The 19008-nt window shown below is 45.0% G+C and overlaps 1 protein-coding gene across 1 annotated transcript in view; it reads right to left on the reverse strand.

Moving 5' to 3' along the window:
* The window catches only part of pcnx1 (pecanex 1), a 51583-nt gene extending 32826 nt beyond the window's left edge, over positions 1–18757 (reverse strand). Inside the window, 8 exon segments of the mRNA XM_039786471.1 lie at positions 43–236; positions 4264–4393; positions 7995–9731; positions 9844–9909; positions 10819–10855; positions 12966–13071; positions 16298–16512; positions 18173–18757. Coding sequence (XP_039642405.1) covers positions 43–236; positions 4264–4393; positions 7995–9731; positions 9844–9909; positions 10819–10855; positions 12966–13071; positions 16298–16512; positions 18173–18325 — 2638 coding nt within the window. The 5' untranslated portion in view covers positions 18326–18757.
* Positions 18758–19008: the final 251 nt, after the last annotated feature.

A 19008-nucleotide genomic window follows, 5' to 3' on the forward strand; every position in this document is an offset into this window, starting at 1 on the left:
GCCTTCATCTTAATATCTCAGCTCTCTTCGTGGGCTCCCTACCGAAGTCATCCTGCAAGCTGGTAGCGCCAACCGTTGAGGCCTTGTCCTGAGAACCCTCCAGGTGTGTGCTTCCATTCCTGGCCAGCAGGGAGGCGCTTGCGCTCAGCACGGTCACCTGGGACGGGGTTCTGGATGGCTGACTTTTCACCTGGGAAGTAGAAGGCTGGGAGGCCTGGCTGAGAGCCTCCTGAAGACTGTTGGGGGAGAAGGGAGAAGGGGGAGGAAATGAGAAGCGATGAAGGCCCAGAGGGGGTTCTGTTGATACACAACATCATCACAGGGGGAGGGGTGACAGGTCATTTCATAATGAAGGGGGTTTCAGGTGATGGGATGCAGATGCTAGTTGGGCCCCTCAACTCCCAAGGCAGAAATGGAGAGACATCATGGCTAATTTCTGACAACAAATGGATAATCTTTTGCACTTTTACACCTGCCCTCATGCAAATTTGTGATATTGGGCTATGTACATAAAACTGACTTGATTTGTATCATGTCATTTGTCATCACCACACTGCTTTTAACAGTTAGTGTTCACATTAACTACACATTTGAGTGATCTGCAGAAGAGGCTAGAGGCTACAGACGAGGGACTAAAATTGACCAACAAGACATCACAACCATTCCCCCACCAATGTTGCACATTCTCTGTACATGCACACATGCAGGTAGACCTCCATTATGGCACCAGCCTTTTCTAAAACTTCTAAAAGTTATAAAGCCGAGGATGGAGATCATTCACAGTGACTCTGATAAACTATACCACTGGTGGATGATTTAACTGTATGATTACTTACATTTATAATGTTTTCAAATGATCACACAGGGACAAAACTATTTGAAAAAGCCTAAGATGTGAGACCACTATGAAAGAAAAAAAAAAAAAAAAAAAAAAAAAGGCTTTGGAATGAAGGGACGGGAGGGTGGAGGGATCAGTGGAAGCGAGAGAAAGATTTAGCATTTTGCAAGTTTATTGAACCCTGGCAGGCTGCACACTTGTTTTCCTTGCTTAACATTTTTCTAGGCTCAGCATTTAAGAAATGTGACCTTACTAGATAGACGCAGGAAAACAAAGAGTCTTGGCTAAGAGGTGAATAGCTGTTGGCAGTTGTACAACAAAACTAGAGGACTTATGCAGACCCCAGGAACTGATTGTGTATCCACAGCATAGGACCAGTGGAACGTAGACATTCAGCTTTACGTGTTCTACGTTTGTCATGCTAACACTGCTTTAAATGCCACTTTACATTCAGTAATAGACAGTTGTTTTGTTAGATATATCTCGGAGGGGTTTTATGCTTGGCGAATTTGACAGGAAGGGACACCCAAGCTGTTGCCATGAGAGAACCGGTGAGCTTCCAGTGATGACACGGTCTCTCGGATCAGGCTGCAAACTCACGCACGACGAAGAAGAAGAATTCCGCAGGACAGTATTCAAATCGTGTCAGGTCACTATCATTTTGGACAGCAAGAATTAAAACGCAACTCTGTCCAAAGAGGACTCCAGTTTTCAAGATCCCACATAATGTTTATAAAAAGGGACTGATAAGGGTACTGGAGACGCGGCCACTTTAACACTACACTAAAATGCTGCAGTGTACCAGAGATGCCCAAAATTTAAAAGGTCCCATGGCATGAAAATGTAACTTTAGGAGTTTTTTTTTAACATTAATATGAGTTCCCCCAGCCTGCCTATGGTCCCCCAGTGGTTTGAAATGGCGATAGGTGTAAACCGAGCCCTGGGTATCCTGCTCTGCCTTTGAGAAAATGAAAGCTCAGATGGGCCGATCTGGAATCTTCTCCTTATGAGGTCATAAGGAGCAAGGTTACCTCCCCTTTCTCTGCTTTGCCCGCCCAGAGAATTTGGCCCACCCATGAGAGAGAGACATCATGGCTTTCAAATGAGCAAAATGGTAGTTGGTCAAGGCCACACCCCCACCCTCCACCTTGCCCCCCCTCTTTCCTCCTCAATAGCTACAGACACAGAAATGGCACATCCTAAGGAAAGCTCATTGTGGGACTGACTCTAGTGGCTGTAATTCTGCACCAAGGCTGAATTTCGGGAAAGAGACTTCAGATACAGTATTAGGGGACCACTAAGGTCTATATAAAAGAGACTTCAGATACAGTATTAGGGGACCACTAAGGTCTATATAAAAGAGACTTCAGATACAGTATTAGAGGACCACTAAGGTCTATATAAAAGAGACTTCAGATACAGTATTAGGGGACCACTAAGGTCTATATAAAAGAGACTTCAGATACAGTATTAGGGGACCACTAAGGTCTATATAAAAGAGACTTCAGATACAGTATTAGAGGACCACTAAGGTCTATATAAAAGAGACTTCAGATACAGTATTAGGGGACCACTAAGGTCTATATAAAAGAGACTTCAGATACAGTATTAGGGGACCACTAAGGTCTATATAAAAAGAGACTTCAGATACAGTATTAGGGGACCACTAAGGTCTATATAAAAGAGACTTCAGATACAGTATTAGGGGACCACTAAGGCCTATATAAAAGAGACTTCAGATACAGTATTAGGTGACCACTAAGGTCTATATAAAAGAGACTTCAGATACAGTATTAGGGGACCACTAAGGTCTATTAAAAGAGACTTCAGATACAGTATTAGGGGACCACTAAGGTCTATATAAAAAGAGACTTCAGATACAGTATTAGGGGACCACTAAGGTCTATATAAAAGAGACTTCAGATACAGTATTAGGAGACCACTAAGGTCTATATAAAAGAGACTTCAGATACAGTATTAGGGGACCACTAAGGTCTATATAAAAGAGACTTCAGATACAGTATTAGGTGACCACTAAGGTCTATATAAAAGAGACTTCAGATACAGTATTAGGGGACCACTAAGGTCTATATAAAAGAGACTTCAGATACAGTATTAGGGGACCACTAAGGTCTATTAAAAAGAGACTTCAGATACAGTATTAGGGGACCACTAAGGTCTATATAAAAGAGACTTCAGATACAGTATTAGGGGACCACTAAGGCCTATATAAAAGAGACTTCAGATACAGTATTAGGTGACCACTAAGGTCTATATAAAAGAGACTTCAGATACAGTATTAGGGGACCACTAAGGTCTATATAAAAGAGACTTCAGATACAGTATTAGGGGACCACTAAGGTCTATATAAAAGAGACTTCAGATACAGTATTAGGGGACCACTAAGGTCTATATAAAAGAGACTTCAGATACAGTATTAGGGGACCACTAAGGTCTATATAAAAGAGACTTCAGATACAGTATTAGGGGACCACTAAGGTCTATATAAAAGAGACTTCAGATACAGTATTAGGGGACCACTAAGGTCTATATAAAAAGAGACTTCAGATACAGTATTAGGGGACCACTAAGGCCTATATAAAAGCATCCAAAGAGCACCATGTCATGGGACCTTTAAAAAAATCAAATATTGCAACAGGAATGTGATTAGGAGCGCAAAAGAGTTATAACGGGAATAATGGCCATACACCTTCATAAGTTAGTGAAAATGTATGTTATAGAAAAGAAAAAAAAAGAAAATCTATTGTTATTTTTCTCCTGTGAATTGTTGTCCTAAACTTGTGCAAAACTGGTTTAGAAGGTGTTAAAAGCTGGACTGTTAACATCTATTAATGAGCAGCTAAGAGACTCACAATTAAAAACAACCAAAACCCAGTCGATTCCTGTGGGAAACGACCTAAACCTTTGTTTTTTTTTTTTTTTTAATGATCAATATCATCTTCATCTCTCAACCTTAGAAAGGCTGCTCAAAAAGGGCAAAGCAGTGTGATACAGCAGGATGTCTACGTCTATCATTGAACGCATCATGCGCAGTTCTGACAGCCGACGGTGTGTCAGCCAAAGTACATTAGTCAGACCTTTGTGGCGTGGTGCCTTTGAGTTTGTTAAGGACTCCATTCTTTGATCCATTCTCTAAATGTGGAATTTAAAAGATCAGATTGCATGATAACAGGATGAAAAGAGTAAAGTCTTGAGAGAAGGAGGACGAAAGACATCACATGCAGAGTGGAGACACCCATCCAGTGATAGAGGACGTCTTGCTCGATGTCATGCACTGCAGCAGACGCAAAGGGGGTGTTGATGTGGGGGGGGGGGAGACAGGTAAGAGAGAGCGCCGCCTGGTAACATGCTCACACCAGGCAACACAACGACAGAAACGAGTCCCTGCTCCATGCACGGCGTACCTGAGAGGAGATCCAATGAGAGAGGTGGGTGGGGTGGGGTTACTCCCTGCGTTGTGTCGCCGCCGCACAGCCTGCCGACGAAACGTGCTACGCTCACGCCGAAATATGACCGTCTCCTCGCTCCCTGGGGCTGTCATGGTGAGAGACATCATTGGCCAGTCACATTGGATGCGTTTCCCTTATCTTTTTTTTTTTTTGAGAGCTTTATGTGGAGACTAGTGTGAGGTGATGTGTCCATGTGTTGTGCTGGATTTCAGATACATTTCAAAAACAAAAGCAACAACAGTTACAAAAATCGGCCGCTTGAACTGTTTTTTTTTTTTTCTTTATTTATTCAGGGGAGGTTCACTGAGAGGCAGCCTCTCTTTTGCAGGAACGCCCTGATCACATTCACACAGTTCCACATTCATACCTGGAAGTACAACCACAGTCTGATCTGCTGGCCACTGAGCAGCTCCACTGGAGCGGTTGGGGTTAAGGGCCTTGCTCAAGCGCACCTCAGTGGTGGTAATGAGGGAGGGACAAGTGCTGTTCTTTCACTTTCCCCACCCAGATTTTATCCTGTCGGTCTGGGGATTGAACCGACGACCTCCCGGTCACAAGCTCGCTTCTCTAAGCTTTAGGCCACCACCTGCCGCTTGAACTGTGAACTACTGATGAAGAGTTTAACTCTAAAATGAGAGCAACCATTTTAAAAAATAAGACAGCTGCTACAACACGACTGACAGAACTACACTGGAACCGGGTACTGGTGGCCGCGTGGTTGGGAAATGAGTGGTGACATTCCCGATTCAGTTCTAGCTGGGGACCTGCTGTTGCATATTAATCCTTTCCCTCATGTCCTGTACGTGTCTCTACTTTGACTATCAAATAAGCCCCTAAATAATCTCAGAACAATACTAAAACATATGTCTGAAGTGACCCATTTTCCACAATAGAAATGTAGCATGCAAAAGCAAGCCTTACAGCTTTTGCTGGACAGCATCCACAAGTGGTGAATAAAAGGATAATGAAACACTTCATTTCACCAAGATCCTCTTACGTCAGTGACTTTATAGCAAGACGATAACTTTTGAAAGACGAAATAACACAGCCTTCCTCTTACAGATGAAAAGTTCAGTTCAGAAGTAATAAAACACAGCCTTGCTCACTTCATTACACACGGGGGGGGGCTTTGCTGCTACAGCTTCACTTGATCTGGTGTGACCAGTAGCTCGTGGCGGCTAACGCTGGCAAACTTTAAATAGCTATGGCTGTATCGTTTTATGACTCTTCTCTACTTCTGCTTCTGTTAGGCTACCTTTTAGCATTTACCATTACACTGTTATTGTGACTTGTGACTTGTGACTTGCTTTAATGACATTACTTTAGGGCAACCTGTAGGAGAGTTAGTGGAATGGAAACAAAAGGTAGAATAACTAATAACTAACACATTTTATCCTTTACTAAAACCATTTAAAGGTTCATCTGTGACATGCTAAAACACAGCGTAGCACAAACGAAGAAACCTACTGAATGCAGCAAAATGACTGGGATGAATGTGCTTAAAACATTGAATTTTTCATTTACATGAGAAAGAATGCACTATTTATTCACTGAAAATATACTTTGGCTGGCTGCAACAAATGAGCTCTTCAGCATAACAATACCAAGTGGCACGAGGAGTGGCACACACATATTTCCAGTCCAGGAAAATCCCACCAATAACCACAACTGACGAATTCAAGTCCAGTCAAAGAAAGTAAAAAAAAAACAAAAAAAACAATGCTATGCTAGTTTCTACTACCAATGAATGCCCCTATGTGGAACTGACTGTGACCTTGATGGCTCAATACAAATCCAGGCGGCGGGAATCAAACACTTCTTATGAAATCTTTCAGGCCAACAGTTGACATGCCCAGGCATATCCTGCCTCTCGCACTGGTATATCCCAGGAAGTGCACACTCTAGAAAGCTACGTAACAACAAAGAATTTCTAATATAGGAAGAAGTTCCACTCCCTTGTTACTTCCGGCTTCTGAACTGGTTGCAGTTCCACCAGAGTTCCATATAGGGGGCGCTCACAGGCCAGTGCAGAATGAATGGGGCTCTATGGAGCTATACCCCTCAAAATCCACTTTTCTCAGGATATAATTTTTTGTCTAGTAATTGGAATGTTGCATTCGAAAGGGGAGGCTAAGAAAATACACACTGCTGTGTGTTAGATTTTTTTAAAGTCGTTTTGTTGTTCTAAAAAGCCTTTTAAAATGTCAATGATGTCATACACATATACGGCCAGAGATACTGCTTTACGGCAAGCTCTGAGTCGCTTCCTTTGTTCTCTCGAGGCATGACAACACAGCTGACAGGTTCGGCTCTCCCTGTCAATACACGTGCTAGAAAGAGGTTTGCTGATGTTTTAAAGACTACGCCGAAATATTTACTTTGACATTCTGGCTCTGCTTCGGATGCCGTCAAGCGGGCTCTCCGATCGTAATCAGTCCTTCACTGACCAATCAGCATTCATTAGCAGAATGCTAGCGTGTTATGGGCAACAACGACTCACCCTGTAAGAAATCAAAAGGACATAAGTACTCGTTCATTCAACTTTCGACCTATAACCCATGTTGAACTTGCAAAAACTACAATAAAATCGGAGGTTTCTCAACGACAATCAGGCGAAAGAGACACATTTAGCCGTCCATAGAGTCCCATTCATTTTGCACTGGACCGCGATCACCCCCAGTGGAACTCTGGTGGAACTGCAACCAAATACGGTACAATGGGGCTGAATAGGGAGTGGAAGGGCTTTCCGTAGACCGGCTTTGGTAACAATCGGTATCAATCAACGGCAACACCGTGAAAAATGTCCACAACACACAGAAGCCAAAGAACGAGAACCGAGAAACGAAGAAAGTTGGGGGAGGGAGTGCCTATGGGACACGGTGTGTATGACGCTAATAAGGGAGCTGCTGTTTGTCTAACCTCAAGCGCACGCACACGCCCGCCGCGACGCAACGCACACACACACACACACACACACACACACACACACACACACACACACACACACACACACACACACACACACACACACACACACACACACACACACACACACACACACACACACACACAGCTGTCATGCTAATAGTGATCTACACAAGAACCACTATGTTTGGGTCAGAATTGTCACTCCATGGAAACTCACCATGGTAACACTGAATGAGCAAGGCAGACAAAATCTCGCATGCAGCCACACACACACATACACAAACAAAGCAAATGAAGCAAGCCTAATGTCTGGAGGACTACACCCAAAACACTCAAACTCAGTTTTGTCAGTTCTGACTATAGGACTATGCTCCTGCTAATAGGCCAGAAAGCAGCTATCCAGCAAAGTGAGCATGATATATGGTTTCCAGTTACAGTATGTACAATACACAAGCATCATTCAGTTACCACCCAAACAATCGGAATCTGCAAAGCAAGCTAAAATAACAAACACAGACTGAATAATATTGCCTATGTTCTGTCTGGGACCATTTCAGTATAATACAGTTCTGCTGATAATTCACAAAATAGAGTGCATGTGGAGTATTCAGCCCCGGTAAATGTGAATAGGGGTAAAAACACGACCTTTCTTGTGATGCATTTCAGAGACAACATACAACTTGTCATCAAACACTAGTAGTAAACCAGACTGAATGCAATGTGTACAGTATGTCAGGAGCACGGTGTGTGGTACATACCCCGCAGGGAAGCAGCAGTGGCATCCTGAGGCTCAGTGAAAGCCGCCTGATTGGGCAGACTGTTTCTGGAGCGGGTCACTGACTCCAGCTGGGAGGCGCGACCTAGCAGGGACGCCGCATCCAGGACTTCCCCTTCTTTGGCTTCCAGGTCTGACTTGGAGGTGGTAAGGGGCCGGGGCTGGGGCCCAGCTGGAGCTCCCAGGCGGCTGGGATCATTAAGGCAGGCGGCCGTACCACTGTCCAAACTCAACACCCTGGCGTGTGTTTTGGCACTGCCTGTGCTGGGGGTACGCCGGGAGGTGCGCCTCTTCCCTTCGGCGCGCACTCCTGCCTCCGATCCCGCAGCGGCTTTTGCCGTGGAAGAGGAGGAGGCTGCGCTGGCTGCAGTGTGCTTGGCTTTCAGGGCCCTGTAGCAGCCCTCTGGTGAGTGGCAGGAGCGGGACGTGGTGCTAGATGAGCTGTCTGTGCTTAGGTGGTGGGCGGAGTGGAGACTGGAGGCACAACTGAGTTCACTCTGATCGCTGGAGTCCTCCTCTCCACCACCAGTAAACACAGCGCTACAAGGCTTGGCCACGCCGCGCAAAGACATGTACTCCCGGTGGCGGCTGGCGTCAAAGCTGCTTGCCCTTTTTTTGCCAGTCCGCCGGCGCCCGCTGCGCTGTGTTGACAGGGAGGAAGTCCTCTGAACAATGTTGGCTGACTTTGGTTGACGGTCGTCTTTCACCTGCTCCTGCTCGCTGGCGGCTACACCCGTTGAGCCGTCGGCGCTGGTCCTGACGCCGGGCTCTTCCTGGCACCCGCCGGGCTCTACCAGCTCTTGGGCGGCAGAGGATGGCGTGTCAGCAGGTGGTTTGGCAGTCAGCTCGTTGGCGTGAGGGTTTTTATTGGCCTCCCTGGAGGGAAGGTTGCTGAGACCTCGGGAGCTAATACTGCCGAGGCTAGAAGTCCTGCCGCCTGCGGGCGCGGATACGGCATCTCCTCTGTCCCGTGCACGCTCATCCCCTGAAAGGGAGAGCAGACTCTCCACATGTGTGGAGCTGGTCTGTTCACTGTGAAAGCTGCTGACAGTGCTGTTGGTGTCCCTGTCTGTGCCACTGCAGTAGCTCTCGGTGGAGCCACTGCTGCGAGTACTCAAGCTCCTCAGGCTATCAGCGCTGCGCTCCCCTCCCTGGGACTTTCCTCCCCCGCTGGAGCCTTTCCCACCACCGCCTACCTCCACTTGGTACAGTCCCGAGCTACCCTCCCCTGCCTCCCTGGAGGCAGAGCGAGCTACTCTGCGCGGTTCTTTGTGCCTATGACACTCCATTCCCGAGGTGGAGGGCACGGCTTGGTCCTGCTGGTACAGCCGCTTGGCCCCCTCTCTGGCACACGCGCCTGGCCTGTGTGGTCTGGCAGTCTCCAGCTCGCACACGGGGTCGAGGCCACCTCTCCTGGGTGGAGGGTACAGAGCAAAGTCTGGCAGACACGGGTCGGGGAAAGCAGAACCCGCCGAGCTAGAGGTCCGAGGCAGGCCCCGGGACCGGAGCTCCTTCCTATAGGTCTGAGATTGCATGGATGCGTGAGTGGTCACCTCTGTGTCACAGGAGGAGTGCGACAGGCTGAAGTGATAAGCAGCGGGAGTACAGAGATCCGCGGGCTCCCTGGACAGTTCGGAGGGACACAGGGACGTCGACGGCTGCAAGGACGCGAAGGAGTCATTGGGAACAAGGCAGTACATCTTTGCGTCCGACAGCAGATCTTAATGGACACAGAGAGAAGAAGCATTTAAAAAGGCGGCTTTGAGATGTCACAGCCAGGGAAATGGGAAAACATTTTTTGTTGAAGGAATCCGTGCCGTGCGTGCGTTTACCATGATCGTGGCTGCAGCTCTCGACAAGAGTCAAACTGATGTCATCTGAAGTCTTTCCCACATCTCCTGCGAAGACAGCAAGAAAGCAATTAAGAGAGGACATGCTTAATCAATTATTGATACATTCACAACCACTAAACCTGGGCGCCCACACATAACTGGCGTCTGCAGAGGATGAAGAAATAGACACCCCTGCCTTCTTCTGAGAATCCCTACTTCCGAAAGGTGCCCCCCCCAAGTATACCTGAAACAACCAAATATTGTGAGCTCTTCTGAACAGATTCCTCGAATGCCCCGATGGCTGTGCAAGATAACTTTTTTAACAAAGACGCAACTGTTCTTTGCCATCCCTGTTCCTCAAATCCTGCAAGTCTTACTTGGTGGCACTTCCTGGGAGATTTCGATGGACAGTCTGAGTGCATGGCATCCTTGAAGGGAAGAAGATAAAAAAAAAAGCTAAACCCCAGCAGAGCCCTTGTCCCACTTCAGACCATCTCCTGTCATCACAAACTGCCAGCTAATTATAATGGCATCGAACAGACTCGCTGAATTATTCACACAACGCAGCCGCCTCACTCTGACACTCAGTACAGTGGACCAGAAGCAAAGCTACAAGTTCATTTATTGTCTTCTTCTCAGTTTTCCAATAAAGAGGACTGGGAGAATGACTCCCATGCTGGGTCTTACAGTGGATTTTTTCTTTTCTTTCCTTTTCAAACTGCCTGTCTAATGCTGCCTCATCTTGGTGTGACTGTTGAGGTCACGGTAATGCTGAATCAGACTACACCTCCTGGGCACTGGGATGATCGTGGTCAGGGATGTGGTGATCCCGCACACAAAAAAAAAAAAAAAGAAAGAAAAGAAAATGCATCACAGGGTCACAAAGACGATTGCAAAACCAAAACTGACCAGTAATGAAGTCAGAAATGATTTGGCAAATGATTCAAGCAGACATGACAAGGTACTCATAGTTACCTTTGGATACTGTTGCTCTTCCATGGCTGGATGCAATCTGAAATTTGAATAAAAAGATAAGTCAAGTGGTCGGGTTAGCTCAGTCGGTAGAGCAGGCGCACATATATAGAGGTTTACTCCTCGACTCCGACCTGCGGCCCTTTGCTGCATGTCATTCCCCCTCTCTCTCCCCTTTAATGTCTTCATCTGTCCTGTGGAATTAAAAGCCCAAAATGCCCAAAACAATAATAATCTTTAAAAAAAATAAAAATAGGGGGCGGCCTCTAGATCACCCAGTAAGAGCGTTCGCCCCATGTTGGCTGAGTCCTGCAGCGGCGCGGGTTCGAATCCAACCTGCTGCCCTGTGCTGCGTGTCATCCCCATCTATCTCCCCATTTCCTGGCTATCCACTGTCACTCTATAATAAAAAAGGTAAAAGCCCCCAAAAAATAATCTTAAAAAAAAAAAAAAAAAAAAAATTGATAAGTCAAGCCATTTGTCTTTTTGAAAAAGAGCATTGGGATATCAAAAGCAAATTTCTGGAGTAAAATGTTCACGCAGGCAAGCTGACAAGCCGTGTGATCCTTACAGAACGCAACATCCCGAAAGAAGACGCCGTTTGTGTATTACAAAACAGCTGGCGCCTCTTCGCTGTCATCACAGAGAAAAGTTTTGGCTTCCCTTCCAACTCGGTACGCAGCAGCTGAGCAAGAACATGCCGGCTGATTAGCAACTCAAGGACGCGCAGTACAAAGACGTAGAGCCAGGCCCCCCATGGGGATTCAGAGGTTAAATATACCTCGCAGAATCAAACGGCTAAATCACTTTGAATATTTAGGGAGATATCAGCTGACAGCAAGCAACGTGAGGATCATTCCTAATGAAAAGATCCCTCTACACACACAAACACACACGCAGCTCCAGGTTTGTCCTAGCTCTCAGTGTGCACTAGGGGTGTGAAATTACACATTTTAAAAATGTATTAATCTGGGACTTGTGTTTACCGTGTATTGATTAATTATTTAGTCTATAAAAGTGTCAGAATATGGTGAAACATGCCTCTCACCATTTCCCGAATTTCAACCAGGCCCAAACCCAAATATTTTTAAAGTTCATGTCTATTACAATGATGTATAGCAATTCCTTACATTTTAGAAGCACATTTGTTCCCAGTAAATTACATTTGAAAAAAAAAACCTGCATTACTTTACATTCAAAGCCACGAAATAAATGTCGTCAGGCATTTAACACGCTCACTCGTAACGCGGATTTCTTTTGGGATGGTACATGGATATATGATAATAATATATGATAATGATAATATGAAATCCCAGAAGGCCATGGGGCCTATTTTAACCATCTAAGCGTATGGCGTGAAGTGTCTGGCGCAGGTGTGTTTAGGGCGTGTCCAAATCCACTTTTGCTAGTTTGACAGCGGAAAAAAGGGTCCGTGCGCCGGGCGCCTGGTTCTAAAGGGTTGTACTTAGGGTCTTCATTAATCATAGGTGTGTTTTGGGCGTAACATGCAATAAACCAATCAGAGTGTCATCTCCTATTCCCTTTTAAAAGCCAGGCGCGTTTGGACCTTGGCGCATTGCTGTTATGTGGAGGATTTGCGCCGTAATATTTTTATTTGTAATCTTTTGCATGTGTGTGTTCAGCTGCGCGTCCCTGTGTGCGTAACAAGCATAGTGTGTGCGCGCGCTGTGCATAAGCCTAGGCGCATTTTTCTGATGCGCTGTTAAAAATTACAATGAAATGCGGCGCTATAGACTTTAGACCAGGTTTTTGTTGGTCAATGGTGCGATCACTTCCCGCTGCCTCAAGATAGCAATACGCCCAGAATGCACCTGAACACACCTCCCTGTAAGACCAGCACGCCCATGGCCGCAGGTGCGTTTGCTATTTAAACGACGTGGGCGCTGGGCGGTCTTAAAATAGCAAAGACACTTGCTTCGGGCTTTGAGCCGTGCTGCGCCGGGTGCAAGGTAGGGCCCTACTAGTTTTGCATTTTTGCTCAATTAGATTATTATATTATACATGTGCATATTTGCCTTCTCTTCCTTAGAAAGAAGGCGGCGAGGGGTGGGTCTTATAATCAGGGCCATGTTATATTCAGCCCGGTACGGTACAATATGCAGTATGCAGCAGACCAGTGCGCTGCTTACCTGCTGGTTAGACTCCAACCCAATATAGGAGTTCCTGGAGCTGCAGTCCACTGGTGGAGTCTCTTGCCTGATGAAGTCTGCCATCTCAATACCCCCTCCAGGGTCCCTGGACAGACACACAAACAATCAAACGCACGCATACACTTGTATTACCAGCACAGGCACAGTGCACTCCCTCCCTTATAACTCAATAGATGGTACAGAGTAAAAAGTGCCATTTATCTTGTTCAGATGATGTACAGTTGGCTCTGTTAAAAAGCAATTTGCTGTAGGTCCTTCCCTTCAATCAGTACACATCTGATTTAATTTAGAGCAAAACAAATCATGTTGCTTTATTTTACAGGCCTGCATTTTACATCCTTTATATGGGTTTTGAAAATGGAGCAAAAACAGATGAAAGCATCCATGTGGATTTTCTCCAGGCCTATATTTAGCCCGGACGTGCTTGTTTAACCAGTTGGTATGTTGAAACAAATAACTTGGCAGCGACTGTCTATAAATCATTTCCATATGCCAAAAAACGTTTCATAACGGGTCAAGCCACAACACAAACACTCCAAATAATGAATTACAACGCACAGAGCGGATGAGGGGAGACTGGAAAAAAGGACTAGTAAAGGGGTGAGTGGGTGGTGGTGCAAAAACACCTTATTCAACGTCAGCTCGACTCGTCTGCTCTACTGTAAACTCAAACAACCTGGAATGTAACTCCAGATGTGCGGGCAAAGCTGCGACGGCAACTGCCCCTGTGGTCGAGCGCTCCCATTCTTCGTGTTGCCTTTTGCCTCTCTCAGCATCCCGCTAAGCACTCCCTTTGGAATGTGAACATGAGTCACTTCTTTTGAGTCATGGGCAGTAAAACGCTGGAACTTCACTGGCTTTTGTTCCTTCTAAAAAGAGGGCTAAAACTCTTCATTAAAGAAAAGAAAGAGCCCTGGCATTCAGTGTTACTTACTGTAACTGTAAGTTGTTATTTTGTACTTTTTAATGTTCCAGTACTTGTTATTTAAAGGTGCCCAGCCACACGTATTTCATGACTTTGTGGTAATGTCTGAAGTTCTACCATGGACTCTGTAACAATGCCTTGGTTACCTTGTTTCGAGCCATTCTAGCGTGGTATAGAAAGCCTGCAGGAAGACTCAGCTCGATTTGTGCCAGTTCTCATTAATATTCAACGAGCTAAGCTGCTTGACTCGGATTGGCTAACAGCTAGCCAATGAGAGCCTGGCTATCAGCATCCTTTACCCAGCGCAACTGGACGAGCTCATGAATAGTAATGAGTTCAGGCAACACCACGTCAGACTGACCAGCTTTTGTAATTTGTCTGATTTCGCCGCTTATTTCTTTTCAGTGGCTAGAGCTGACAGAGGAGCTAGCAGTTCATTTTCACATTCATGACATAACACAAATGCATTTGGACCTAACATATTTAAAAAAATACAAGTAAAAATGGTTTTGTGTGGCAGGGCACCTTTAAAGTGCTCATATTATGCTTTTTGGCCTTTTCCTTTATTGTGTTTTATATATATATATATATATATATATATATATATATATATATATATATATATATATATATATATATATATATATATATATATATATATATATCTTTTTTTGTGCATGTTATAGGTTTACAAAGTGAAAAATCCTAAAGTCCACCCCAAGGGGACTTACCATCTCCAACAGAAAACACTGTTCACAAACTGCTCCAAACAGCTCTATTGTAGTCCAGCCTTTACTTCTGTGACAAACATGCATCACTTTGTAACACACGCTATAATGCTTGCCTAGCCGCTAGCGTGGCACGCCCTCATACTCTGCTTCTGATGCGCAGTACCCAGGTCAGCAGTGCTGACCTGGGTACTGTGCATGTGCGACTCCCAACAAAGATGGAACAGAAGTGAGATGTCTCACTCTGTAGCTAAAACAGAGAGCTCAACACACAGGGTGAAAAGAGGAGCTGCAGCAATGTGCAGTACGACAAAATATGGTGTTTTTTGAAAATTATAACCACATAAACTTATTCTGATACAACCTCTAAATACAATTATGAACCTGAAAATGAGCATAATGAGCTCTTTAATGGTAACTGATGACATGACTGACGTAAATTACTTTTTCAACTTGTGTAATTCATTATTAGATGTTATTGTTCAACCCTGCTAAACATAACCATCATACTAATGAGCTCATTAATTGCCTTAATCAAAGCATCGATGAGCACATATTTCACGGTCAACGTACTTGGCTTTAAAACCAGATGGGTTGCATATCAAACTGTATCTTGGTGCAGAGATCCAGTGGTTTTAGAGGTATTCATTTATACAGTAAGGTGCTCCAAAATGTCATTTTAAAGCAACGCTCAACAAGACACTTCTTAGCACAAAGCCATGGTGCTGAAACATTCATTTAACTAAAAGTAATTTAAAGGTGCACTATGAGTTCCTGCATGGTCACTTCTGTTGACGTTCCAAGTACATACCAAATAAAACAGCGCAGGCTCGCCCCTCCCCCCATGTTTCCGTAACTGTCATGACTAACTGACTAACTGTCACTAACCCCCACCCCCTCCCCCAACCACCTTGTCTGTGATTGGCTGGAATGTGGTTTGTTGTATTTTGGTGCACAGCCTGTGCCCCTAGTATTTGTTTGACGTTTAAAACCCCCGTGTTGTCTCCCGAGACCGGGCTTTTTCACGGTGTGTTCAGGGGGCAGCCAGCTAGCGGATCAAGGACAGATGCCTACAATTTGAGACAAAAATGAAATTGCGCTGAAACCATGCAGGAACTCATAGTGCACCTTTAACAAAGAAATAAATTATTGCCTTCAATGTAAATTTTCCCAGGGTGTGCCTAGTGTGTATCGTTTAATAAGAATTTGAACTCAGCCTAAAACGTCTGTTGCATTTAAACACCTCTTCCCTGCGCCTCTCTCTACTAAATAAGGTAGCAGAAATAAAAATCTTACTTCCCCCATCACTGCTGCGGTTAGTGCTAGTCTCGATTCCCCCTACAAGGAAGCCTTTACAGTGATATATTGATTCTCCTTTTAGCAGCCTGTGTCTTTTTACCACCCAAGGACTAGACCTCTGACATCAGCTGTGAAAGACAACTGCCAGTAGATTACATCACCGGAAAAGACTCCCCAACCACGCTCCGTGTGACTTTCCACCATCATTGATCAGAAAGCATGACGTCTTCTAGCGAATACAGTAAATACTCCTACACACTAGCCTTTTACGGTGTCTGCCTCATCATCTGAGCAGCTTAGTTAGTCCTACATCTCCAGCTATCACATCCACCGCTGGGCTATGTAAGACGTCAACTTACCCCGGGCCATTGCTGTCCTCCCGACGGGTGACCCCGCCATCGTTAGCCCCCTCAGTACCACCTCTGCCGCCCTGACTATCCTTGGCCTGGCGCTCCACCACCTCCCCCTCATCCAGGGCATGGTGGAGGCGGTAATTCACTATCTTCAGCAGCAGGAACATGGCCGCAATAACACCACAGTAGATTCCCACTATCGCCATGGTTGGTTGCAGGGCCTGGGATTAGAACAAGAAGCACAAGTTAAGGTATCGGATATGTAGAGGGAACAGGATGAGGCTGACCGTGTATTTGACTTTCTTTATTTATCCTGATTTTGTAATGGGATATTATTACTGTCCAAGATTATTTTGTTCTTCTTGAAAATAAAAAATAAAGATACTTTCAAACAGAAGGCGGAATGCATGTTTTAAAGAGCTCTCGCTGGTTTTCAACTGACAGGTAGGCAGTTTAATAATGTCCTGATGAAGGATATTCAGTCATGAGGTGCAACAGTCGACAGATGGAGTGTGACAGGAATCAAACCTGTACACCGCAACCAAGCGAGCTCCCCTCAACACAGTTGAAAGAAGAATTTTTCATTATTTGCACCCACTGTGCCAATTATTTATGACGCACACTGGCAGCGTTTTAAAAACTATTTTTATTTTCTTTTTTTTGGGGCGGTCTTTTTGATGTCTCTTTTAATTGCGAAATCTGCAAAGTAAGGAGACTATCACCAAGTTCCTGTAGGTCTACCACAAGATGCCCGAGCTCCATCTTCTCTGTTGTCCATGAGATCTCCCGCTGCTGCTGCTACTGCTGCTGCTGCTGCATCTATTTGCAGTTATTACAAACTAGCAGCACCGCTCAAACCTGTGGCTCAATATAAACCACGGAGCTGACCAGCGTATTTCCACAACACAAATAGAACGGAAACCACAAACCTATTTGAAACATCAGCGTCTCAATATAGAAGTTAGTATGCTTAGCAAACATTAATTTCCTGACCCCTGGTACATGTATAGAGATGTCTCAGAAACACAATGATTCACTGACAAATCAACTTGTTCCAGAGCCTATCTGGATTCTGAATTATTTGACACCCAACCCATAAATAACATGCACAAGTGGACTAGAACTTATATACTGAGGTGTCAGGTCCTTCTTGGGTTCAGAGGGCGAGCTGCTGTGCAGAAGTACACACAAAGCAGTGTCTTGAAAAGAAAAAAAACAAAGTCACATTGTGACAAATGAGCTGAGCAGACAGTCTATTGAGTCCGTTTCTTGGACACTGAAGTTTAGCCAGATTACTGTTACATCCTTGTCAGCTGTGCTCTTGCAGTCACAGCTGGTAGCTTCTGAAAACTGGTGATACCGCAAATCACTACCGACAGGAGGAAAACAGCTAGATAAAAGGGGGGTGGGGATTTCAATTCGCTGATTGCAGCCTGGCACAGTGTAATCGACTGTTAATATATCCTAACGGATATCAACGGCATCGCTGTGACAAACACAGAATGTAAAACAAAAGCATTCTGGTCCAATCTATTTGGCGGATGGTAGCTACACTTCTGTGTGTGGGGGCAGCCATTTAAATATTATTTTGGATATTTGTGTCATCTAAATAAGGTTTATCTGCGTATCATTCCGACAACCTTTTGGTTTTATAAAATATTTTGAGTGTAGTGAAAATATTCCGTGACGTTTAGTTAGTTTATTGAAACGTTAGCTACATTGTCTCCGCTCCAGATAATAGACTGAGACCGACCGTTAGTATCCTATGGCAGCTAACCTAACGGACACTTGGTTTGGTAACTTAACAGTGTCAACAGTCAAAGTCAAAAAACATACATAAAGCGACTATAAAAGGGGTTAAAAAAAAGGGACACGGCTCACCATATAAAGAGTGAAGGGGAAACATAGCAGAAACAGCCAGATGTAGAGATGTAAAGCGTTGACGAATGTATTTTGGTCGGGGTCGTAGTACCATCCGCCTGTGACTGAAGCCCAGACCCCCTGCCTCAGGATCTGTAGAGTCTGCGACCCCATGTTGTTGTTTTTTCCCCCCTCCGACGAATCCGAGCGGAACCGAGCAACGGAACAACCGGGGTGACACGCTGGCTATTCGTCGTTGAACATGCCAAACGGTGTTCTTTTTCCAGACGCTGGCCTGAGAATCCCCTCTGCAGCCATCTTCTCTGCTGCTAGCCAGCCAGCTGGGGCACTGTGGTTTCTCAGTCCTCCACTGAGGAGACTCCTATCCCACCACGCCCTGCGAGAAACTTCTTCTTCGTGGCATCCGTACATAGTAGCCGATAGTAGCCATGGAAGCAGCTAGCTAGCTACACTACCCTAATAAATATCTCAAATAAATATGTAAACGCACCGTTGCTCTGTGCTCTCAATCCTTTTTGTTGCCCACTTTCACTCGCTGGTGGAAATTCATGGTTCGTTTAGTTTGACCTGACCATGACTAAACGCAGCGATGGTAAACAGCACAAACGCATGAAATAAAATGAATCATTAAGCAATTAGGAGCTCGGATCAAATATGACCAAATGGCGACACCAGCTGGTCATATTCTTTCCATTTTCAAACTAATTTGCTGTTCAAAAGTACAGCATACTCTTTTGCGAGCTTAGAAAATGAGCCAAAAACCATCAGTAGTGGAAGCACTCAGGTAAGTAAAGTACATTTACAACAGTATAAAAAAAATACCCCATAACAAGTAA

Source organism: Perca fluviatilis, chromosome 20 (genome assembly GCF_010015445.1).
Source record: "Perca fluviatilis chromosome 20, GENO_Pfluv_1.0, whole genome shotgun sequence".
NCBI classification, from domain to species: domain Eukaryota; kingdom Metazoa; phylum Chordata; class Actinopteri; order Perciformes; family Percidae; genus Perca; species Perca fluviatilis.